Raw genomic sequence first — 22,449 nt, forward strand, 5'->3', positions numbered from 1 at the left:
TCCAATGTTTTTCTTTATTTTCCACTTTTTTTCCATTTTAATTTTCTTAAAAAAATATGAAGAAGCCCCTGCCGGGAGCCGGGGTGACGGAAGCCCCCAGCAAGGGCCCTGCCGGCTCGGGGACAGGGACCCCCGGCCCTGCCCCTGGCGTGGCACTTCTTCACGGCGTGGGGGCGGGCGGCGGGCAGCCGCCGGGGGGCTGTGCATTGAGTGGGGGGCGGCAAGTCTGGGCAGGGTCCTCCCCAGCACGGGGAGGGGGCTCCGTGGGGCATCCGGGGCTTGGTTTGGAGCCCCAAGGCTGCCGCAGCCTGGGAGGAGCCGATGGGGGGGGAGGCTCCCAGGTACCCGGACAGGAGCCCTGTCACACGCACAGACTGGCGTGCACACGTGTCCACGTGCACACGTGTCCACATGCACACACATGTCCACATGCACACACCTGCACATCTCCCACAGCTGCAGAAGGACAAAGCCCCCCCAGCACACAGGGTGAAGCCTGAGCTCTCCCGCGCACCGTGACCCGCCGGCACACAGCAAAACCCCCCTGCTACAACCGTGCCCACGCCTGCCCCGGAGGTGACAGACGCCCAGCCGATGCCACCACATGGGGTTGTACCGCCCAACTCACGCACAGGCTCCCGGGGACCCCAGCCCAGCCCCTGGCGTAGGGTGGGGGGTCGGGCTCTGCACCTGCACCCCCGGCCCGGCCGCAGGGATGGGAGCGTAGCTGCACGGCGGGCGGTGGGGCCGGGACCCCCTGTGCCAGCCGTGCCCCGGGCGGGCTGGCCCTGGCCCTGCTCCCACTCCCTGGGGATGTGCTGCAGCGATGAAGGAGGGGCCGGTGCGGGGACGATGGGGGACACCATGTAGCCGGCACGGGGTGCAGCAGCCCCCGGCCCCCCTCTGCCTCCAGCTCCAGCGCCTGCTGCCCCTTCCCGTGGCCGTCAGCCAAAGTAGGGGTTGTCGTGCTGGAAGTTGTAGTCGGGGCAGACCTTCTGGACCAGCTTGTAGTCGATGCTGAGGAAGGAGATGAAGATGCAGATGACCTTGAAGGGCTTGGCGCAGAGCCAGGCGGCATGGCTCTGCGTGTGCTCGGTGAAGCACACCTTGGAGGGGTCGTACAGGCAGGGCTTGTTCTTCCGCGCCCGGTTGGTCTTCTCGTACTCCACGTGGCAGTTGAGGGCCTTGGCCGGGCGCCCCTCGGGCAGGGTGCTCTGCTGGGGTGGTGGGCGGGGGAGCGGCGGGGGGGCCGGCACCAGCACCTCGAAGCCCACTGCCTTGGAGGGGGGCACGATGCTGACCGAGACGTTGCCCAGGCTGGAGGAGTTGTGGCGGAAGTAGACACTGAAGGTCCCGTTGATGTGGTCGACGATCTTCCCCGTCACCAGCAGGCTGAACTTCAGCGTCTTGATGTTGAAGTAGAAGTCGCCCCAGCCAAAGATCTTCTTGGTGCGGCCGGACTTGAGCGAGGGCTTGCGCCGGGCACGGGGGCTCAGCAGTTCCCCGGCCGTGTGGTTCTTCTGCCAGTCCCAGGGGCTCCGCGCGGCACCCGAGGGTGTCCCCATGCCCTGGGGGGGCTCAGCCGGAATCAGCCGCCTGGGGTCGAGCACCGGGGGCTTCAGGGTGCCATAGGGGACATCCTTGAGCAGGCCAGAGGTGCCCAGCTCCAGGTAGCCCAGGGTCTTGGCGATGTGGCCCCCGGCACACACCGTCTGGGGGAAAGAGGGCAGAGACTGCACGAGCTGTGCCTGCCGCCCCCTTGCTTGTCCTCCTGCCTGCTGCCCCTCACGCATCCTCCTGCCTGTCCCCATGCACCCTTCTGCGTCTGTGTGCCCCTCCTGCACCCCTGCATCCCTTCTGCAGCCAGGCACCCCTCCGGCGCCATGCACCCCCCCGGCACCATGCCCCCCCGTCCGCCATGCCCCCAGCCGTGCCCAGAGCCAGGTGTGGCTGCACCCTGCCCATGCCACCCCCTGTGCTCGGCCCCGCACGGGACTGTCCCAGACACACCCCAGGAGCCAGCACTGCTTCTCCAGCACCATCCATGTCCCTGGGACGGGAAGAAGCAGGTCGCCGGACAATTCATGACTGCCAGCCCCATCATAGCTGAGGCCTATTAAAATGCAGGGGGGTGGGGGGCAGCAGTGTGTACCGAGACGGGGAAGCATCAGAGCCCTGTGCCGCCTGCCAGGGAAGCCTAATTGCATTACCCAGTGCCTCTGATCTGCGGCTGAAATTACAGAGACCCCCGCCAGGCTGCATGGCAGCCGCTCCGCCCTCTGGGATAATTGCACCGGGCAGACACGGCTGAAGAGTGGGGTGCATTGTGTGCAGAGCGGGGGCACACAAGGAATGAGCAGGGACCCCTTGCTCTGCTGGGGGCCGGGGGCTGGGGTCACTTACTGCATTCTGGCGAGGGAGGGAATTTGCAGCAACAGCAGAAAAGATGGGCAGCAGAGGGGAGGAAAACGCCAGACAGCTGCAAGGTCCCTGCCCTGGCATGGGGACACCCCCTCGGCCAACACAGAGCCAGGAGCCCTTGGCAAAGGCTCTCACAGGGGAGGGAGATGCAGCTTCTCTCCTGGTGGGGTAAATCGAGGCAGGGAGCCACGACGGAGACCAGCTGCCTGGTCTCTCCTACCTGGGCGAGCTGCAAGCCCGGTTAAGAAGGCGCTGATGGGCACTGGCACACTGGGACCTCAGGAGATGCAGCCAGCGCCCGGGTGTCACGCAGCAGCTCCCAGCCACATCAGTCAAGAAAGGGACTCCACGCACCGAGGGGGCTGGGACCGGCCTCCCGCCAGGAGCCAGCTGGGATGGGACAGAGTGTCCCCTTCTTGAGGTTCCCCACGGCCATTGCTCTGCCTGTCCGGCTGCTGGGACCGACATCGTGCGGCTCAGCAGCGGTGAGCAGAGCCCGCTGGCACCTCTTCAGCCCTGGGACCCCATCTCTGATGTGTCCCATGTCCCTCCCTTGCCCGAGCCCGCCTGCCCCCCCGTGTCCCCATCCCTCAGCCTGGCTGCTCCTGGCTCTGCACCCCGGTGCCCAGCGTGCCCCTGCCTGCCCTGCCAGCTGCTCCCGGCGCACAGGATCCTGCTCCATCAGCCCCAGCCTCGTCAATCACTGTCGCCTGCGAGCTGGCAGGTGCTCGGGTTGCTCTGGCAGCTTTTGCTCTGGACGACCTGCTTCCCGAGAGGGCTGCGGGGAGGAGGGCGGTGAGCAGAGGCACCAGCTGGAAGGGCGTGGGGGAGTGTGAGGGGGGCTGTGCCCCCACAGGAAACTGAGGCATGCCTCGGCGCTGAATCTGAGCCAGTGGGGCTGGAGGCAGGGCAGGAGGCGCTGGAGATGGCTCCTGCCTGCCATTGCTGGGGTCTCATCCTGGCACCAGCCACCACTGTCAGAATGGCTCAACGCTGTTTCCCCCTCGGAATGCAGTGTGTCCTTCCCGTGCCCCCCATCAGAGAGGGGTGAGGCCCCCAGGCCTGCTCCTCTGCGGCCAGGCAGGTCTCTGTGTGGGGGACCAGTCTCTGCTGGGCACCCACCAGAGATGGAACAGCACTGGGGGGGCTGCCCCAGCCACGGACCCCCACGCTTGTCCTGCTCCTCTCCAGCTGCTGAGCTGTAGTCTCCAGCCAGGCTGCGCACTGCTGTCTCCGGGATCTATTGCCTTATCCCCCTAATGCTGCGTGCACCGGGCTGAGCCTGTAAATCTGCTCTGGCATGTGCTTGCTCTCACCTGTGCCGCACCGGCGGAGGAGGCAGCCCGGGCTGCTGCTGCCAGCACCGGCCATTCTGCCCCAGGGCTCTGCCTCTGCCCCGGGCACTGGCCCGCCCAGGCAGGGCTGCCTGGCCCGGGTCTGTGGGCAGGGGAGGAGGATTTGTGGGGTCTCAGCCCAGCCCGGGGAGGTGGGAACAGGGGGCTGTGCAATGCAAAGCTGCAGCTGAGCATCCCTGCAGCCCCCCGCTCCGGGCTGGCCGTCCCCCGGCTCCCTCCCCAATCTCTCTTTGAGCGCGGCTGCTGCCTTCGCCCTTATCTATATTTCAACGCAGCTTCAAAGCCGGGTGCCTTCACCAGCCAGAGAGAGAGGGAGCGAGCGCGGCAGGACCGAGAGATGGAGAGATAAACGGGGGAGGGGGAGAAGGGCAGCCCCCCAGCACCCCCCCTCCGGCCAGGAGAGCAGCGTTCTGCGGGGGGACGGGAAGGGATGGTGGCCACGGCGAGACCGCCGCTCCCCCTCCGCCCCAGCTACGCTCCATCGTTAATCCCACTCGTACATATTCATTAGCCTGGGAACCCCCCACATCCCACCGTGGGGAAGCAGCGGGCCTCCCTCACCACGAGATGAGCACAGGCAGGCGAGGGGCACCGGTAACCCCGCAGCTGCAAGCAGAGCCCCCAAAACCCACCTGCACCCACGGAGAGCTGACAGGGAGCAGCGCGGAGACTGCAGCCCACGGAGGAACACGCGCACACGAGCACATGCCGCCCAAGCCCCCACCAGCCCGGGAACGATTTCTGGAGGTTTCTCAGCTCTGCGCTGGCTTTCCATCTCAGCTAGGGCTGAGAGCCAGGACGGCTGGTTCCCCCTGGCAGTGCTACGTGAGCCACTGCAGCCCTCCTCCCTCTGCCTCAGTTTCCCTTTCCAATTCCCCCCCCCCTTCCATGATCCCCTGCTAGCGGTGAGGGGGATGCAGTGGAGATGGGATGCAATGGGAAGGGGGCTGTGATGGGGAAATGATGGAGACAGAGACAGGGAAGGGACAGGGACAGGGAAGTGACAGGGACAGGCAGGGAGTGGGGAGGGGACACAGTGGCAAACATGGGGGCATGTACCGGGGAGGGAGGCGTTGACACCAGCTCCCTGCGTCACTGAGGGCTGCGGGTCCCCAGGCCCATGCAGGAGGATGGGGCAGGGTGGGGCCCGGGGCTGGGGGGCACAGACTGGGCACGGGCAGGGCAGGGCACTCCCAGGGGACAGAGGCCCCCGTCCCTGCGGGCAGAGTGGTGCCCCCCAGCCGCTCCAGGCGAGCGGCCAGGCTGGCAGCCTCCCACCCCCCCCCAGGTCCCTCCCCAGGAGCTGCTGGGGGAGCGGGGGATGAAAGGGAATTGCAGAGCAGGGCAGCGACTGCTGATGCAGCCGGGGCTATCGATTGCGGCACGAGCGCAGTCCGGGGCCGTGGGCAGCACAGGGGTGTGGGGGAGACCCTCACTACCCGCAGCCCCTGCTGCAGCCCCAGGACGGCTTCCCTCGGCTGGCTGGGGGTCTCAGGCAAGGGGCATGGCAGCGCGGGGCCACGGCAAGCCTCTTCTGCGACAGTGCTGAGGGGAGCCAAGGTCACCCCCCTGCACCCGGCCAGCGCTGCCGGCATTCAGGGCAGGTCCCACTCACACCTTGCCTTAAATATTAATGTTTCTACTTGTGAGGGGTTGGGGTGCAGCACGCACACACGTGCACGTGAACCTCTCGGACACGCTTCACAGGTGTATGCGTGGGTCCCAGTGCCTCCCGGCCCCGCACGGGTGTGTGCAGAGCCCCCTCCCGCCCTGGCTGCACCAGGATCTGTCCCCTGCGCCAGAGGAGGGCCATGGCTGGCTCCGCTGCGTGCCGGGCTCCGGCTGCGATGCACCATTCATGTCTGTTTGTCTGGTACACTTGTTTTTTACTGTTACACACACGTGTGCTGCTGCATCCATGCATTACCCCAAAACAACGATATATGGGTTCGCTGCTCTCAAGCCCCTTGTGCACTTTTCTGTGCATGTGTGGGGCTGTGCAGGGCTGCCATGCGTCTGCAGGTACCCGTGTGTCACTCCGCGTGCGCACAAGCAGCCAGGCAAGGATTCAGGAAGGGCTGGGGGTGGCTGCGGAGGGACTGGGAAGGCTCTCGGTGCCGGCATCAATTTGGCTTGTCAGGACCAGCAGTGATGGCCACTCACATCCCATTTGCTGGCGGGGCCAAGTGCCGTCAGCTGCTCCCCCGAGACTCACGGTCACCTTGGTGGAGGGGAGGGAACAGCGCGGGGAGGGGCGGGGTGCCCCAGTGCGGGCTGTGACGAGCTCCCAGCACCCCGAGAACAGGGCCATGACTGATGGGGTACCATCTCAAGGCAAAAGAGCCCCTGCCTGCGCCAGGAGCAGAGCATCCACGACAAGCCCCACCAAAAGCCCTGTTGGGGGGCCTGTCCCAGCCGCACCCGGCTCCGAGCCGTGCCCCCGCCTTGGTGGAGGTCGATGGCAGAGCAGGTGCCGATCTGCAGATTGGGGTCTCCAGCTCCCCCCATGGGCGCGGGGTCAAGCCGTTCTCTCCCCTGTCACCCCGCTGCCTTCGTTAGTGCGAGGAGATTAATTGGAGGTAGTGAGCGACAATCCCCGTGGGCCTGCTCCCCCCGGCGCAGCGCAGCCCGGGGCGGTGTGGCATTTCCAAAGGTTAGCAGCAAACAAGGTGCCTCTGACAGCTCCCATTTATCTCGCTGGCGCCGCGCGGGTGCTAATGCGGTGGCAGGGTGACGCGGTGCAGCGGTGGGCTCTGCTGGGCTGTGGGGAGGGACCCAAGCACGTGCCCGAGCGTGCTGAGGCGTGCAACGCACGTCTGAACGACTGCGTGTAGGCGAGAGCACACAGTGAGCTCTGAGTGTGCGTGCTCTGTGTCTGTGTGCACTGCGATCGCCAGTGCCTGCCCGGCCCAGTGCACCTGCAGCATGCAGGTGGATGCAACAAATGCCTGTGGTTGCTCGTGTACACACACGCCGCTCTGTGTGCAGCTGAATGTGCGCAAATGCCTTCACGTGTCCCGCACGTCCCTGTGAGCACATCTGTGTGCATACATGGACGGTTACACACGCACACATGAAGCGAGGTGACTCTGCAATGTCTGCCTTTGCAGGGGAGCCTCTGCTCCTCAGTGCTTGAGCACCCCGGATGAACGCATTCCTCTGCCTCCTGTGCACCTGCCCAGCACGTGTAGGGGGTACGGCCATGCCCCTGCCCCTGCCCCTGCCCCTGCCCCTGCCCCTGCCCCTGCCCCGCTGGGCGCAAGCGTGCCGCTCCGCCTCAGCAAGTGCAGGTGCTGGTGAGTGGCAGGCTGCTAATGAAAGTCCCCGTGAGGGAAATCTGCGGTGACGGCTCCTTGGTGCCAGGGCAACGAATTAACCTGCTGTTAGGGACACCTGGGCTGGGTCCAGGGTGCTGGCCGAGCTGGGAGGAGCCCGGGGGCCGCAGACCAGAAGCGCAAAGCGAGACCCAGCCTGGCTGCCTGTCCCTGCCCGGGCAGCTGTGACCGGGGATGCTGCTGCTCCGGCGGCGAGGACTCAAGGGCAGAAGGACGGGGCTGCAGGACGGGGAGTGGGGCAGGCGAGGGGGGCTTGGGGGCGGCAGCGGTGCGCAGCCCAGCAGGGGTTATGGGGGAGGGCTGCGGGCTGCCGGGCAGGCGTGGGGTGTCATGAGCAGGGGGGTCAGGAATGGAGTGCAGGACAGTCTCCGAAGGAAGGGCAGAGTCCCCCATCTCAGCCTCACAAGGGCAAGAGGAGAAACCCAGTCGGCTGTCCCCAGCAGCCATCCCCACGTCCCACTGACTCCCAGCTCAAAGACGCTTGAAAGCCCATCCCTGGCCAGCAGCTCCGGGGCCGGGGCGCCCGGGGGGGGCTGGCTCTGCTCGGTGCCCCGGCCACCCTCGCCAGCACAGCCAGCACCGGCCCTGCCCCGCACGGCATACCGCCCCTCATCTGTGTGGGCAGAGGCTCGCCCCACAGCCAGCCCCCCAACTGCCCACACACGGCCCATCCCCTCCTCCCCTTGCAGCCCCCCGGTGTCACTCAGCCCCCGCCTCCCGCCCCCCCGCTCGCAGCCAGGAGCCCCCACCCAGCCACAGGCAGCAGCACCGGCTGCCCCACTCCCCCCAGCACCATGGGCGGGATGGATGTGGTGGGGCAAAAGGGCGTCGTGCCCTGGGGGATGCTAAACCTGCCCTGGTCCCAGGCACTGAAGGGTCGAGCAGGTGACAGACAGGGACAAGTCGGGATGCACTCATGCACGGCCACCCTGCCACACGCACACAGAGACGCGGTGACAGCCGGACAAATCCTGCCCTGGAGCTGAGCTCAGCGTGACCACCCAAAGGCCTCCTTGGTCTTTCCTCTGCTGCTTCTGTGCCACCACCACAACTGCCAGCAGTTTGCATGCATCGAACACGGTCCCGCGGGCGGGCGGCTGCAGAGCCCCCAGCACCAGGACGGGCGAATCCAGCACCAGTACGTCCTCAGGGAGGGGAGAGCCCGGACGAGCTTGCCAAAGCCAAATCCACCATCAGGTCGTTACGGCGCTGCAGGGCTGCCGGAGCTGCCGGCACCCACCCTGCATGCGCAGCCCGTGGCGGTGGCAGGACCGGTGGGAGCTGTGCTGGGGTCCTGCTCCTGGTGACACCTCTGCCCGAAGCGACGCTCGTGCAAGGGCTGGCGTCGCCTCGTGCGGGAGCACGACCTGCGCAGGGCCAGGAGAGATCGGCTTCCCACAGACGCGTTTGCCTTCACCCCCTAAACAGACACCTCGCTCTTTGCAGACGGAAAAAATATGCAAATGCTGCGGCTTTATTAACGCGCTCGGCACGCGCTGGCTAATAAATATTTCATAGCCCGAGTAGGACTTTTTTTTTCCTCCTTCTTCTTTTTTTCGTTTTGGTTCCTTTTCCCTGTCACTCGTTTCCTGCCTTTTCTTTTCTCAGCCGTTGTTTTATTTATTTATTACTTTTAAGGGCTTCATGGTGAGACAGGAGCTGGTAGGTGGCTGGGGGGGAGCAGGGAAAAACGTACATCCCCAGTCTCTCCCCCCACGGGTGAAAAAGAAAAGTGCTGTTAAGAGCAAAGGAAAAAATATAATAGAAAGGAGGAGACGGCACCAGGCAAAGGATTCAGGGCTTGTGTGACTCATTGGACTGAAGGAAGAAAGGAGAATGAATGAGAAAATGAGGAGATAAACGGAGCGGGAAGGGGAGAGGGGTGTGCAGGCGGGTGTGCACAAGCCAGCGGCGAGGGGGCACGGGGGCGGCGGGAGGAACGGGGACACGCGGGCTGATGGCTTGGAGGAAATTGAATCCTGCTCGCCCAGGCAGCGCGTTGCCAGCGCTCCCCGAAGCCAGCCGGAGCCCAGCCTGCCCGAAACGCCCGGCTTGGGACGGGGCGCCGCACGGGGATGGGGTGGAAGGGGCTGGGGGTCACTGGGGAGAGGGGCTGCTCCCCGGCCAGCGCACCGCGGCACGCCCAGCCTGAGCCACGGTGCCGGGACCGTGGCTCCCTCGGCTGAGCCCCTCGCGCTGCCACAGCACGGCAGGAGCCGGGGCCGGGCACGGGCAGGAGCATGCGGACGTGGGCAGCTCACACGGATGGTGTGCGGGGAAACGGAGGCAGAACTGGCAGGGACTAGTCCCAGATTGCTCCTGCACCCCCGGCAGCCAGGGACGCCCAGCCAGGATGCCCACGTTCCCCCTCCTCGGCCCCTGTGGCTCTGCCTCAGTTTCCCCGCAGTGGCGCAGGCTGCGGGGCTCCCTCCACCCCTCCAGAGCTGCCCCGGCTCTTTGGAGGGCAAGGTTTTTTCAGGGGATGCAGAGAGGTGGCAGCTTCCCCTGAGTCCCCCCCAACCAGACGGACCCCAGGCCCTCAGGGACGCAGTCCCCACCTTCTGCCCAGCTGCCTCTCTTCCCCCCCGCCCACCCCCCCTTGCCTCACCATTTCACTTTATTATTGCAATAAATGTAGCCATAAAAGTGGCAGGTATCGGCGTGCGAGGAGATCGCTTCTCCTGAGCTATGGAAATGTAATTTCGAGTGTGCCCGGGAAATTTTATAAGATCGTATCAGGCGGGATCATAAATTGCATTTCCAGCCCCCCTCCCCCCTGCACCACACGCCCCCCCCCCGATGAGGCAGGGCCGGCGCGAAGGTCACCACAGAGAGGGGCAAACGCGGGGCTGTCCCCTCAGTGGGGACCCCGTCCCCGTGCCCCCCCCAGCATTGCGCCCCCCCCGCTGCCCCCATTTTCCCCCCGGCACATTCCCAGGGCCAGCTGGGATTTATTCTCCCCAGGAGGAAAAGGAAGGGAGGAGCAGCAGCAGGGACGTGGCTGTCCCGCGGCAGCAGAGGCTGACTAAAACCCAAGAGCCCCAGGGGCGCCAGGGACCCTCAAGGGCATCGCTGGGGCGGCAGCCCCTCTTGGGCTGCACCGTCCTGGGGTCACAGTGCCGCAGCCGGGCACCGGCTCCCTCCAGGAGCAGGGAACGACGAGTCCCTGCAGCCCACTGTCCTCTGGGAGCCCCCTCACAACCCCCGGGGGCCGGATTGGCCCCGCTTTGCACGCACCACCCTGCCTGGGCTCTGGTCCCAAGCAGGTGCCAGCCGACGTGGTGTAAAGCATCGCTCTGCTCGCCAAAGAGCCGAGGACGGAGGCTCCGCTGCCCAGTGCTAGGGGGACAGGAGGAGGAACGAGAGGGTCTTTGCCCACAGTGACACCCGCTGAGGCCAGCCCCACTGCCAGGACAGCCACGGGGGTCGGATGGGGTCTGTGTCGCCGGTGGCACCGGGCTGAGCAACCCACCGTGCCTCGGGTGTACAGCAGTCAGCCCTGTCCGAGCAACAGGGTCTGATGGGGATTTATTTGGGGAGGGGAAAATTAATCCCACCGCAAGTGCAGGGCCCTGCAGGCTCTTTGCAGCTGATCATTTCTGCAGGCTGGGCACTCATTTCCACAATGACTTTCCTTTTGCAACAGCGATCAGGAAAAAAGGCGGGGAGGGGGAACACGGGCACAGGGACGTGATTATTTCTTTAGTAGCAATCCAAGCGGCTGGAGAGGAAGCTTCATCTTTCCTGGGCCATTTACCTTCAGCGCCCGAGCGCGAAGGCTGAGCCAGGCAGCTCTTCAGAGATGCTGGAGCTTGGCCAGGGCAGGCGGGGGGGTGGGAGGCTTCAGCTGCTGGGGTCTCAGCGCGGCATCGCCCCACTGTTGGGCCACCAGCTGCCAGGACTTTGGCTCCCCAGGAGGAGGAGCTGTGAATGCAGGGCAGGGGGGCAAAAGTCATTAATCTGGGAGTGTTAATTGGCATGGGTGTGATTAGCAGTGGGTGCTCAGCTTAGGGCTGCTGTTGCAGAGGGAAGCACCCGCTATGCCGGCTGCCTCGCTGTCCCCACTCAGGCCACCCCCTTCCAGCCCCCTGCCAGCGCCCAGCAGAAAACCGGCAATTAAAAACAAGAGGGGGGAAAAAAGCAATAAAGCAGGCCCCGGATTTCAGCCAGAACAACACAGTGGAAAAGCAGGAGTGGGTCTGGCTGGGGGGCACCCGTGGGTGCCTCCCCTCCCCAGCCGCTGCTCTCCCCCCTCGGTGGGAGGCTGAGCTGCGCCATGCTCCAGGCTCCAGCCTTATTGAATCTCCCAGCTCAGGGTGCAAAGGGCACCACAGGGAAGAGTTATTAAAAAAAGGGAAATGAGTCGCTTGGAAACCTTCTTTCGGAATAACAGTGTGTGTTTGTTTGGCGATAGATTAGCTCAGCCATGCTGAGCACACAGCACCCGCCGCAACGACGGTCAGCTCGGGAGATCCGCAGGAACCGGGAGGGGGGGACACACGGAGCCGCTCCCCCGGCCCCAGCAGACGCCGTCTGGGCACCGTCCTGCCGGGGCCGGTCCCTGCAGCTCTGCGCTCAGAGGGACCCCTGGCCAGACGGAGGCTTGCAGGGCTGCGCCACCACCCAAACCCCATTCCCCCTCCCCTGGCCCCAAATGAGGGATACGTCTCTGAGCCATGAAAGGGTTAAATTCTCCCCATTAATGGGAGGTAGGGGGGGTGAATAGGGGTGTCCTTGCACCAAAAGGGCTGGCAGCATCTGCTTAAGAGCAAAGCCATCTGTCAGCCAACAACCCAATAGACGTGTGACAGCTCTTGGGTGACAGCAAGGGAAAGGGAATGAACGGGGTGAGCTTCCCGGAGGCTGGTGTTCCATGCCACCAGCCTCCTGCTGGCACTGCGACCAGCACTGCAAGGCAGGATTTTCCTGGGAAGGGTTAATCCAGGAAGGAAAAGCTGCCAGCAACACTCCAGGTGCTTCGCAGACACCCGCTATCTCACCTCCCCGCCTGCCAGGAAGGAGGGAAACTGAGGCACGGTGCCGGGGCGGCACATTCCTGCAGAGGCAGAGGCAGGCAGCGCGGCCAGAGCAGGGGTGAGGAAAGACACCCCGTGTCCTGGCTCCAGCCCCGCTGCTGCACCGAGCCACCACACCAGGCAGCCCGGCTGCACCCTGGTCGCACCTGCCTGCTCCTGCCTGCTCCGGGGCCAGTGGCACGCCACCTCCCTCCACCGCTGGCTCTTGTTCAGCAGCTGCTGCGGATCACCCATCACCTGGGCATCAAGGACCACGGGGCTAAGGCTGGCATCCGCCTGCCGGGAAGGCCAGAAGGTTGCTGGCCAGGAATTGCCCTTCCTCTCTGCAAAATTACAGCGGCCTCTTCGAGCCCAAGGACACCTGGAGGAAGCACCCAGGAGCTACGCCCTGCCTGCCCCAGCTGTGGGTCTCTCCCATTGCTCCCGGGTGCACCTGGGGGGCTGGATGGGACCCAAACCAGCGGGAAGCCAGGCCAGCACTACTCTGAGGGACCCCCAAGATTTAATGCTCAATGCATAGAAAAAATCTAACACATAAACATAAACCAGCAGCCTGAGGAAGGCTGAGGCAGGCAGATCACCTGCGGGTAGCCCTGGGAGCATCTCTCCCACCTGCCCAAGCTCTGCCATTCCGAGCCCAGGCGCCGGGAAGGAGAAGGCAAATCCCAGGCAGCAGCAGCCATGAAGAGCGGGGGGCCGGGGGGAGGTGATCTGCACACACACAGCGGAGATGGGCACCCGCTGGGCCAGGAGAGCTTGTCCATCCCAGCAGGGAGACGCACACCCGCACACACACAAACACACACCCAGCAGGGACAATCAGCAAACACACAGCGTGGTGGGGAGACACCCCGGGGGTCCGTCCTTCCTGCAGCAGAACGTTCTCACAAACACCCACCCCAGGGGCGAACGCGCGCCCGGGGGGGGCAGCCACCACTGCCTCTTGGCCCACTGCTCCCCCCACAGCCCCGGCCCTGGTGGGACGCGGCACTGGGGAGCTCAGGTCCAGCCGGCGGGGCCCCCCCGCCCGTCAGGCTGCCTCCTGTCCCCTGAGAGGGGCCGGGAAAGTTTCTCCCCAACAGGTCCAGAGGACCGAGGGGGCAGGAACAGCTCCATCGCCCCTGCCCTGCGACCCGGCCCCTCCGGCAGCCTGTCCGCACGCCAGAAGCCCACAGACCACTGGACGGTCCCGGCCCCGCACCGCGGAGGGGTTGGGGCTCCCTGCCAGCACCTCCAGGGGTCACTCCCCACGCACGCAGCCGGAGGCTCCTGCACCCACCTGCCCACCCCGTGCCCTGGGATGGGCCCGCTGCCCCCGGCCACGAGCCCCTACCTCAGCCCCCACCGCTGCAGCCTGTGCGGGCAGGGAGGGGGACAGGGGCAGCGCCCTGCTCCTGATTTCATCAAAACAAAACCATTTGTCTTGAAGCAGCTCCAGCACCGACAGATGCTCTGCGTTAGATGGACACGGGGAGGGGGGGTCACGCAGAGCCACCCCCACACACAGACACACACGCACACATCTATCCATCTATATACGTACAGAGGGGAGCGTGCCAGAGAAAGAGAAGTTACAAAAGCCTTCGCCTGGGGGGTAGGGTTGTGCGGGGGGGGGGGTGTCCCTGATGTGCATCCAATTCCCGAGAGGGAATTGACTCGTTTGATTTTATTCATGAAACACAGAAAGTAAAAATGGAGTGTCAGGAAATCAGATCTGCTGGTGATGAGCCCGGCCCCCCCGGCAGGGCTGGGGGGGCACAAATCCCCACATTCATGACCACCACAGATGCTGGCGCCAGATGCAGCTGTAGCCCCCAAACCCGGCAGCTCCCGCTGGGGGGGAAAAGCCTCGCTGGGCTCCAAGAGGAGGTAGCAGAGGGGGGACAGGCAGGGGTGAGTGGCCTTGGGAAGCATTTAGTATCTGGGACCGGGGGACATCATGGGGAGGGTTCTGCGGGTGGGAGGGTGTCTCTGCATCTGCAGCCTCTCCTCAACCTCCACCGACAGGCAAAGGGGCAAGAACAGGCAAAGCCCTCCCGCCCAGCTCAGCAAGGCCAAGCCTGTCCCTGGGGTAAAGGTGGAGGGGGCATCCCGGCGAGACGTGGGGACGGAGCTGGCAGGGAGATGCCCCCCTCGCAGAGGTGAAGGCCACACCAGTGCTGGAGCTGAGCCCGCGCCAAGTCAGGACAGAAATGAGGCATCACCTCTGCAGGTGGTTTCAGTGCTCACACCCTTGGTGGAGGTGGGGAGACCTCTGTCGCCCCAGCCCCACTCGGGGTGCAGCAGGGCCCCCCCGCCCTCCCCGGCACAGCCAGCCGGTGGGGCGGGTCTCACCCTGCCCCCCCCCGCTGCGGGCCCGTGCCCGCCGCTCCCACCCGCAGGTGCCATGCAGGTGCGGGGTGCGGGACAAGTGCACCCCATGGCGCGCAGGGGCCCCGGGCCCCCCCGCAGAGCCCCCCCCGGCAGAGGGCCCGACCCGCCCACGCGCGGCCGCCCCCACGCTCACGCGCGGCTCCGTCTCGCGCGTCTCGCTGCCCCCCCCCGCACCTGCCAGACGGCGCCTTCAGCGCTCTGCAACGGGGGGGAGCTGCTTGCAACGAGGGGGTGTACAGGGACTGCACCGGCGGCGGGACCCACCGCTGCTGCCCCCGCCCCACGGACCCCCCGGCCCCCAACTCCGCCCGATGTCCGAGCGCGGTGCCCCGCACCCCCCGCGCAGTCCGGGACAGCCCCGAGCCCTCTCCAACTTGGGGCGAGCAAGACCCCCCCGCTGTGCAATCCCTGCCCCGTGCCCCCCCGACATACAACTCTCCCATTCATCTCCCTGCAAACGCCCCCCCCGTGATTCACGACCCCCTCCTCAGGACTGCACAAGCCCCCTCCAGTTGTCCGCTATCTCTGTGTCTGCCTGAGCCCCCCCGCGATTGCACGACACCCCCCCCCGAACTGCACGTCCCCCCAGTAGCCGCACGCCGCCCCCCCACTGCACGACCCCCCGCCAGGACTGCACGTCGCCCCCGCGGAATGGCACGGACCCCCCCGGAATTGTACCACCCTCCCAATAATTGCACGGACCCCCCTCCTGGAACTGCAGCCCCCCCGGCTGCACGCCCCCCCCCCCGGAACCGCGCACCCCCCCGGCGGCAGCGGCAACTTTGCCGCCCGCGGGCGGGTGCGGCCGGGACGCGCCCGGTCCCCCCGTACCTGCAGCAGCAGCCAGGGCCCGAGCAGGGGCAGGCGGCAGCGGAGCATCGCGGGGCTCCGCGGGGCTCCCGGGATGGACGGAGCGCGGCAGGGCGGGCGGAGGCGGGAGGCGGTGGCGAGGGGAGGCAGGAAGAAAGTTGGAGACTTGCTGGGGCCGGGCGGCGCCTCCGCGGCGCCGCGCCAATCCCGGCCCGCCGCCCCCGCGGGGGGGCACCGGGCGGCGAGCACCGGGGGGTGGCTCCGGGGGGCGCCCCGGGGACCCCGCACCCAGCCGCCGCCCGCATCCCGGGGCGGCTCCGGCGCAGCCCCACGGCCGGAGGGGGCCCGACCCGGGGCTGCCCCGCTCTCCCGGGAGCCCCCAGCGCCCCGGGATGCTCCTGCTCCTGCCCCCCCTTTCTCTGGAGACCGCAGCACCCCGGGATGCCCCCGGTCCTGCCCCCCTCTCCTGGGAGACCCCAGCACCCTGGGATGCCCCCGGTCCTGCCTCCCTCTCCTGGGAGACCCCAGCACCCCGGGGTGCCCCCCATCCTGCCCCCCCTTTCCCTGGAGACCCCAGCACCCTGGGGTGCCCCCGGTCCTGCTCCCCCTCTCCTGGGAGACCCCAGCACCCTGGGGTGCCCCCGGTCCTGCCTCCCTCTCCTGGGAGATCCCAGCACCCTGGCATGCCCCTGGTTCTGCTCCTGTGTGCTAGCACCTGGGGGGGACAGTCCTGCCCATCTCCATCCTGCCCAGCTGCACCTGGGGAGGGGAGAGGGTCCCCTGCTGCTGCCCCCCCCCAAAGACTCCAGCAGAGAAGGGGGATCACCCTAAAGGAGGGTCTTTGGGGGGCAGCCCCCAGGCCCTGCGCACATACCTGCGCACAGGGGCACCCCTGCCTTACGCACCCTGGGGCATGCAAACACCTCCCAGCCGCAGCACACACATGGTGTCTCAGGTTGGACATGCAACGTCTGTCACTTGCATGTACACATATGCGTGCGCACACGCACACACGTGTGCTCATCCCTCCCGGTGCCGGGTCCCTCTCAGAGGGCTCTGCCAGGTGTTCTCACATCCCCGCCCCGGGTCAACAGGGATCCCTCCCCAACACTACCACTTCATTGTTATTACTATTGTTGTTACTGTTATTACTATGATTATCTCCTCGCCTTCCCTGGGAAGCTGCCGGCGGGGGCTTTGGTATCAGCAGGGCTGGGGCAAGCACAGGATGGGGGGGAGCATTGCAGAACCACGCGTACGTGTGGAGACAGAATGAATAAAAGGTAGAGGAGAAATAAGCAACGGAAAGGGAGAGGGAGAGAAATGAAGGGAAACGAGAGAGAAAGGAAAGGGAAAGGAGAGGGCAGCGCCGACGCAGAGCTGGGGGATGGAGGAGTCCTGGCACCGCGGGGCTGTGGGGCCCCAGCCAGCCCCATGCCAGCCCCATACAATCCCCCACCAGCCCCACAGCAGCCCCAGGCAGCGCAGTGCCCGCCTGTGCTGGCACCCAGCTGCAGCACCACCCCGGCGGGGGCACATGGCACCTTGCGCCCAGCGTCCGCAGCTGGGGTGCAGGGGAGCCCTCCCTCCAGGCAAGGTCCCTTCAGCCCATCTCTTCTTGCTACCGGCTGGGTGAGAGCCACTGCCAGCCCCGCGGCCCGTGCTTCCGCTGCCCCTCAGCTCCCCACTTCCCGCGCTGGCAGGAGCCTCAGGCCCCTCTCCCTGCCCAGCCGGAATCCCACAATGATCCCTGCAGTGCCCCAAGTGCTGGCTCCCCCCCGGTGCTGCATTTACCCGGTTTGTCCCAGGGCCGCAGAAGGGATGGGGCGGCTGAAACCCGGCCAGGGGCTGCACGGGGCCAACCTCGCTGGTACGGCCCATGGGCCCTCCAGACCTGCTCCCCCTGTGCGGCCGGAGCGAACTCCCCGGGGGCCCCAGTGTCCCTGACGGTCTCACCAGGGAGCAAAGGGACACCAGGGTCTGCGAGAGGTCCAGGGGGCTCTGGGAAGACCCCTCCCACACAATTAACAGCCCATTGGCCTAAGATCTGGGAAGGCAGAGGCATGGTGGGGCGAAACAAGTGAAGGTTTAAAAAAATTAAAAAGATTGAAGGAAAAAGAAGAGAAAAAGGCGGGTGGAGAGAGGGGAAAGGGAGGAAAAAACCTCTAGAGGAGATATAAGAAACCGATAAGTGAACAAAGAGGTGGTATTGAAATAGATCTGAGGGCCGCGCCGCGCTCGGGCTGCACCGGATCCCTTTGCAGAGGGGTTTGGGGCTTTTCAAAGGCAGCAGCCACGTCCTCAGCTCGGCATCCACAGGAGGCCGGGGGGGCTGGTGCCGAGGTGGATGCTGGCAAGGAGGGTGCCGAGGGTTGACCCGCTCTGCCGAGCCGCAGGCCGCGGGTGCCACGGGCCCCGCCACGGTCCTGGGCTCCCCTCGCAACCCGCACGCAGCTCTGCTGCCGTGGCCCTGGCACACGGCGCAGCCGAGCGTGGCCGGGGCAGGGTGTGGCTGCTGGCCCGAGGGCCTGACGCCCCGAGCCCTCGGCCCTGTCCCGCTCAGCCCGAGCCCACCGGGGCAGACAGAAGCCCGTGGCCGGCTGGCCCTGCCCTCCGGCCCCCTCCGCCATCCAAGGGGTGCGGGTGGTCCCTCCTAAGCCCCCCGCCCTCAGCACCGGTGCTGCCCCAGCCCTCCCTGCCGGTCACGGGCCAGCTCCTGGTGCCTGAGGCTGCTGGGGGAGCATGGCCGGGGCAAGGAGCGGAGGGGCAGGGGCACCCGAGCAGGCAGGGGACAGATGTCAGGCAAGCGACCCCCGTCCGCCTCCCCAGCCCCTCTGCCACTCCCGGTCCTCACTCAGCCGGTGCGCGGCCCCAGTGCCCCCCCCGCGGGAGGCTGTGCAGGACGGGGCCCTGCGCCTGTGCCTCTGCCCACCACAGGGCTGCACGCGGGGGTGCACACGAGGTGATGGGTGCACACGGGGGCACACTGGGGCACATGAGGTAGTGGGGGCACACCGGGGCACACTAGAGCACATGAGGTGGTGGGTGCACACAGGGGCACACAAGGGGCACACGAAGTGGTGGGTGCACACAGTGGCACACGGGGGCACACGAAGCAGTGTATGCACAAGGGGCGCATGGGGGCACACGAGGTGGTGGGGGCACCCGGGGGGACACCCGGGGGGCACATGAGGCGGTGTGGGCACACGGGGGGACACACGAGGGGACACACGGGGGCACACGGGGGCACACGAAGCAGTGTGTGCACAAGGGGCACACGAGGTGGTGGGGGCACCTGGGGGGACACCCGGGGGGCACATGAGGCGGTGTGGGCACACGGGGGCACACGGGGGCACACGAGGGGACACACGGGGGCACACGGGGGGCACACGAGACGACACACGGGGGCACACGGGGGCACACGGGGGGCACACGAGGGGACACACGGGGGGGCACACGAGAGGACACACGGGGGCACACGGGGGTGCGCGTGCAGCCCCCCGCTCAGTTCTCGAGGCCGGCGGCGCCACCTGGTGGCGGTTTCGGGGACCGCGCTCGCCGCCGGTGCCCGGGGTCGGTGCCCGGTGCTCAACGCCCGGTGCCTTGGGGTGCTTCTGCTCCCCGCAGCGCAGGGGAAGGAGTGGGCGTGGAGGCCGCAGCAGCGCGGGGCCCCGGGGGGCTCAGCGGGCGCCCCGGGAGGTGCCGCCGGCAGCGGGGAGCAGGCGCACAGCACGGGCGCTGCACCCAGAGACACGCACAAGCACGCGCAGCTCTCCCTCCCATCCACGCTCGCTGCCCGGGGTCCTGCACGGAAACCCCGTGCCCCCCCAGCACACCCAGGGCAGCCCGATGGAGAAACAGGCCCCGGTGGGATCCTCCTGCCTTACATCACCCGGCCGCAACACCCCTCCTCACTGCTCCCCAGGCCACGACTGGCACCACTGGGCTTCGAGGGCATCAGGGCCACGGCACCTGGGGACCAGCTGGCACCGGGGCCTGGGCTCCCCCCCGCCACCTCCCCAGCATGTTCCTTCCCACCAACCAGCAGCCTGCTCTTCAGTTTTTAAAAATTTTATTTATAACAATATCTGTTTTGTTTAGTTGTAAAGTAATCCAGCAAAAATTATTAAAACATTTCCCCCCAATAAAAGGATGGGGTCGCCCCCCGCCCTCCCCCCACATGCGTTTATTTATTTCTACTATAAAAGCTAGGTCATTTCCATGTTTTTGGTTTTTTTTTTTCCTGTTAAAAAATGTGCATGTTGGAGAGCGGTCGAGGTGTAGGCGACAAGCCGGAGCGAGGGGCCGCAGGGCCGGGCCCGCCAGGGCTGGGGACCCTCCGCCCCGCAACAGGGCTGGGGGCAGCAGTGAGGGCCTTCGTCCCTGTCCCCTGTAACAGTCGGGCAGAGCCGAGAACGGCAGGGAGGGAGGGAAGGGATCGTGGAGGAAAAGGTGGGGACGGAGGGGAATGGGGGGCCCAGGGAGATTTGCAGAGGCCACGCTGCAGTAGAAGGGGGGATCCAGGGAACAGCAGATTTGCAGAAGGGAAGGAAACAGGGCCCTCGGAGAGGGGAGCTGCAGGGGCCGGGGGGGACAGAGCTGAGAGCTGGGGAGCGAGCCACCGCTGCTCTGCCTCCTTCCCGCCTGTGCCCCACGTAGCAGTAGCCCCGCATCTCCGGTCAGCCCTGGCTGCAGCAGCCCTAGCGAGTTCTTCCTGGCACGCTGACCATGGCGCCGTCCCTGCTCCGAAACGCCAGCTTGTCCCGCGGGTGGGAGGAGGAGGGAGGGGGGGCCCAACGTAAAGAGACTTAAAATAAACCAAAGCCGGATCTGGCAATGAGAGGCACTGAGGCCTGGTACCGGGGAATATACAGGTAATAATACTGCTCACATAGAAAAGTAATAATCCTTCATTTGTACATTTATACAGTGGCTCTTGGCTCCCCCGGCCCCTGCCCGCCTCCTGCAATGGGTGTCTGTGCCAGGCCTGGGCGCCGCAGCCCGGCAGCCCTTCTCCCCTGTCCTGCCCCTATGCCAGGGGGTCCGCCAGGTCGTCATCCGCGCCCCGCGACAGCAGCTCCCGCTTCTCGTCCGTGCTAGCCAGCGAGTTGCGGCTGTTGTGGGCGCCCATGTACAGCGTGGCGTAGACGGGGTTGGTGAAGTTGGTGGGCTGCGGAGAGGGGGGAGCAGGTGGGAGGGGGCATGGACACCTCCCTCCCCAGCAGAGCGGTCCCCAGAGGCACCCTTTGCCCCGGGGTGCCTCAGCAAGAGCCCGCACCAGCCATAACCTCTTCCCGGTCCAGCACCCTGCAGCTGCTGCCACCCCTCCCCACAGCCTCCACCCCCGAAGCCTTTGTGGCCCCTCAGAGCCCCCCAGCCTCCTCTGCTCAGAGAGCAGCCCCAGGGAGCCCCGACACTGCTGCAACGTGCCCCGTGCCTCGGCACGCGCCCCCTCTGCATCCCCCATTTCGGGCTGGACCCCGTGCAGCAGACGGCCCCTCTGTGCCACGGTGGCCCTGCTCCTCACCTTGTCAGGGTCCAGGGCGAAGTCCGCGTCCAGCAGCTCCCCCACGTCGTCGTCAGGCTCCCCCTCGTACATTTTGTAGGTGGGGTTCCCGATCTCCACATTCATGGCACCATTAGTCATCCGCTGGTGCTGGAAACCCTTAGCGCTGGGGAGGGTGTGAGACAGGGTCAGTGCCAGCAACACGGAGCGCAGCAAGCGGGGCTCCCACCCCACCGGCGGTCCTGCTTGTCTGTCCCGCACAACCGAGGCTTTCAACCCCTGCAAGGAGGGGTTCCATCCTGGCTGGGTAACGCTCCCTCCCGGCCCCCAACAGCCCGGACTCACCCTTTAATCCTCCACTTGTACCAGACAAAAGCCACCACGGTGAGGAGGATGAGCAGCAGCAGGATGGGGATGACAATGGAGGCCGTTCCTGCGGGACGAGAGGTGCAGGTACAGTCAGCGTGTGCGGGGGCCAGCGCCCGCATGCCCTGAGCCCCAGGCAGCAGCGGGTCCAGCAGCCTGGGCTGGCCCTGCCCCGCGCGGAAGGACCTGCCCCCTCTCCACCCGAGAACGGGGCTCAGGAGTTGCACGGGGGCACTGGGCAGCCCTGGCTTCACAGGCAAAGATGTGCCCCCACCCCCCCGGTTTGGTGTCAGGCCTCGTGGTGCCCCCCGGGGCAGGACCACCCCATACATACGGTTGCTCTGCTGCTCGCTGACGATGAAGTCCTCGCAGCGTGTCCCTGTCATCCCCGCCAGGCACCTGGGAGCGCAGGGAGAGCATCGGGGTTAGCGGGGGCAGGACAGCATGCGGGGAGGGGGAGGGAGAGGTGGGGCACAGACCTGGGGGTCGGGGAGGGGGGCACACATATCCAAGTCTGTCAGTCACTTGCTCCCTCTGCTTGGGGGCCAAGTAGCCTGCCCGTACCCCCCCTCACCCCCCAGCCCCCAGCTCTGCTTACAGGCACTCTGGCAGCTGCGTCTTGTCGCTGATGGAGCAGGTACCGCCATGCAGGCAGTAATTGTCGCAGGTCAGGCAGCTGGGCGCTATCTTGCCGTCTGGGCAGCTGCAGGGCAGAGAGGATCAGGCACACGTGTACCGCTGGCCTGCCCCGCACCCCTCAGCCCAGCACCCGGGAGTCTGCTCGCTGGAGGCCGTTAGCTCATCCCTCCGGCACAGCTCATGGCTGTGACACACTGACGGCTGCTGCGACATCGGGAGGGGTTTGGGGCAGAGAAACCTCCATTGCCCCTCCCAGGGCCCCGAGATCTCCCAGATTTCTTAGCTGTCCTGAATTACTGACCCAGCATCTCTCAGCTGTGGCCAATCCCCAACGATCCAGCCACAGGGACACAGGTTTTTTCTTGGGTCATTGTGCCCACCATCCCCTCTTCCTCCCTTGAGTTTGATGTCCCCGGCACCTACATGCAGGAGACTTCTCCGCTCTGCTTGTTGATGCTGCACTTGCCCTCCTGGCACCGGGAGCACTTGTTGTCCTGACACTGGGTGCCCTCGAACTGCGGAGGGCAGCGGCACTGCTTGGCGCCACTGGCTGTCATCTGGCAGATGCCCTCGTTCTCACAGTAGTCGAAGCACTGCCCTGCAGGGGA

At 66.2% G+C, this 22,449-nt stretch overlaps 2 protein-coding genes across 2 annotated transcripts in view; both read right to left on the reverse strand.

Annotated features, from left to right (window-relative positions):
• Positions 1-7: 7 nt before the first annotated feature.
• On the reverse strand, positions 8-15,409 carry NXPH4 (neurexophilin 4). Its single transcript, XM_075134050.1, has 2 exons — positions 15,352-15,409; positions 8-1,712 (listed from the first exon to the last, which is right to left on the reverse strand). The coding sequence occupies exons 1-2, from the start codon at positions 15,397-15,399 to the stop codon at positions 945-947; spliced, it is 816 nt and encodes a 271-aa protein (XP_074990151.1). The 5' UTR covers positions 15,400-15,409; the 3' UTR covers positions 8-944.
• Positions 15,410-19,554: 4,145 nt separating this feature from the next.
• Positions 19,555-22,449, reverse strand: part of LRP1 (LDL receptor related protein 1) — a 93,342-nt gene continuing 90,447 nt past the window's right edge. The window contains exons 84-89 of the mRNA XM_075133929.1: positions 22,265-22,439; positions 21,801-21,905; positions 21,537-21,601; positions 21,182-21,269; positions 20,858-21,002; positions 19,555-20,500 (exon numbers count right to left, since the gene is read on the reverse strand). Of these exons, the coding sequence (XP_074990030.1) occupies positions 20,360-20,500; positions 20,858-21,002; positions 21,182-21,269; positions 21,537-21,601; positions 21,801-21,905; positions 22,265-22,439 (719 nt within the window). The 3' untranslated portion in view covers positions 19,555-20,359. The remainder of the gene's footprint in view (positions 20,501-20,857; positions 21,003-21,181; positions 21,270-21,536; positions 21,602-21,800; positions 21,906-22,264; positions 22,440-22,449) is intronic.

The sequence above is a fragment of the Calonectris borealis genome, chromosome 30 (assembly GCF_964195595.1).
Source record: "Calonectris borealis chromosome 30, bCalBor7.hap1.2, whole genome shotgun sequence".
Lineage (NCBI taxonomy): Eukaryota > Metazoa > Chordata > Aves > Procellariiformes > Procellariidae > Calonectris > Calonectris borealis.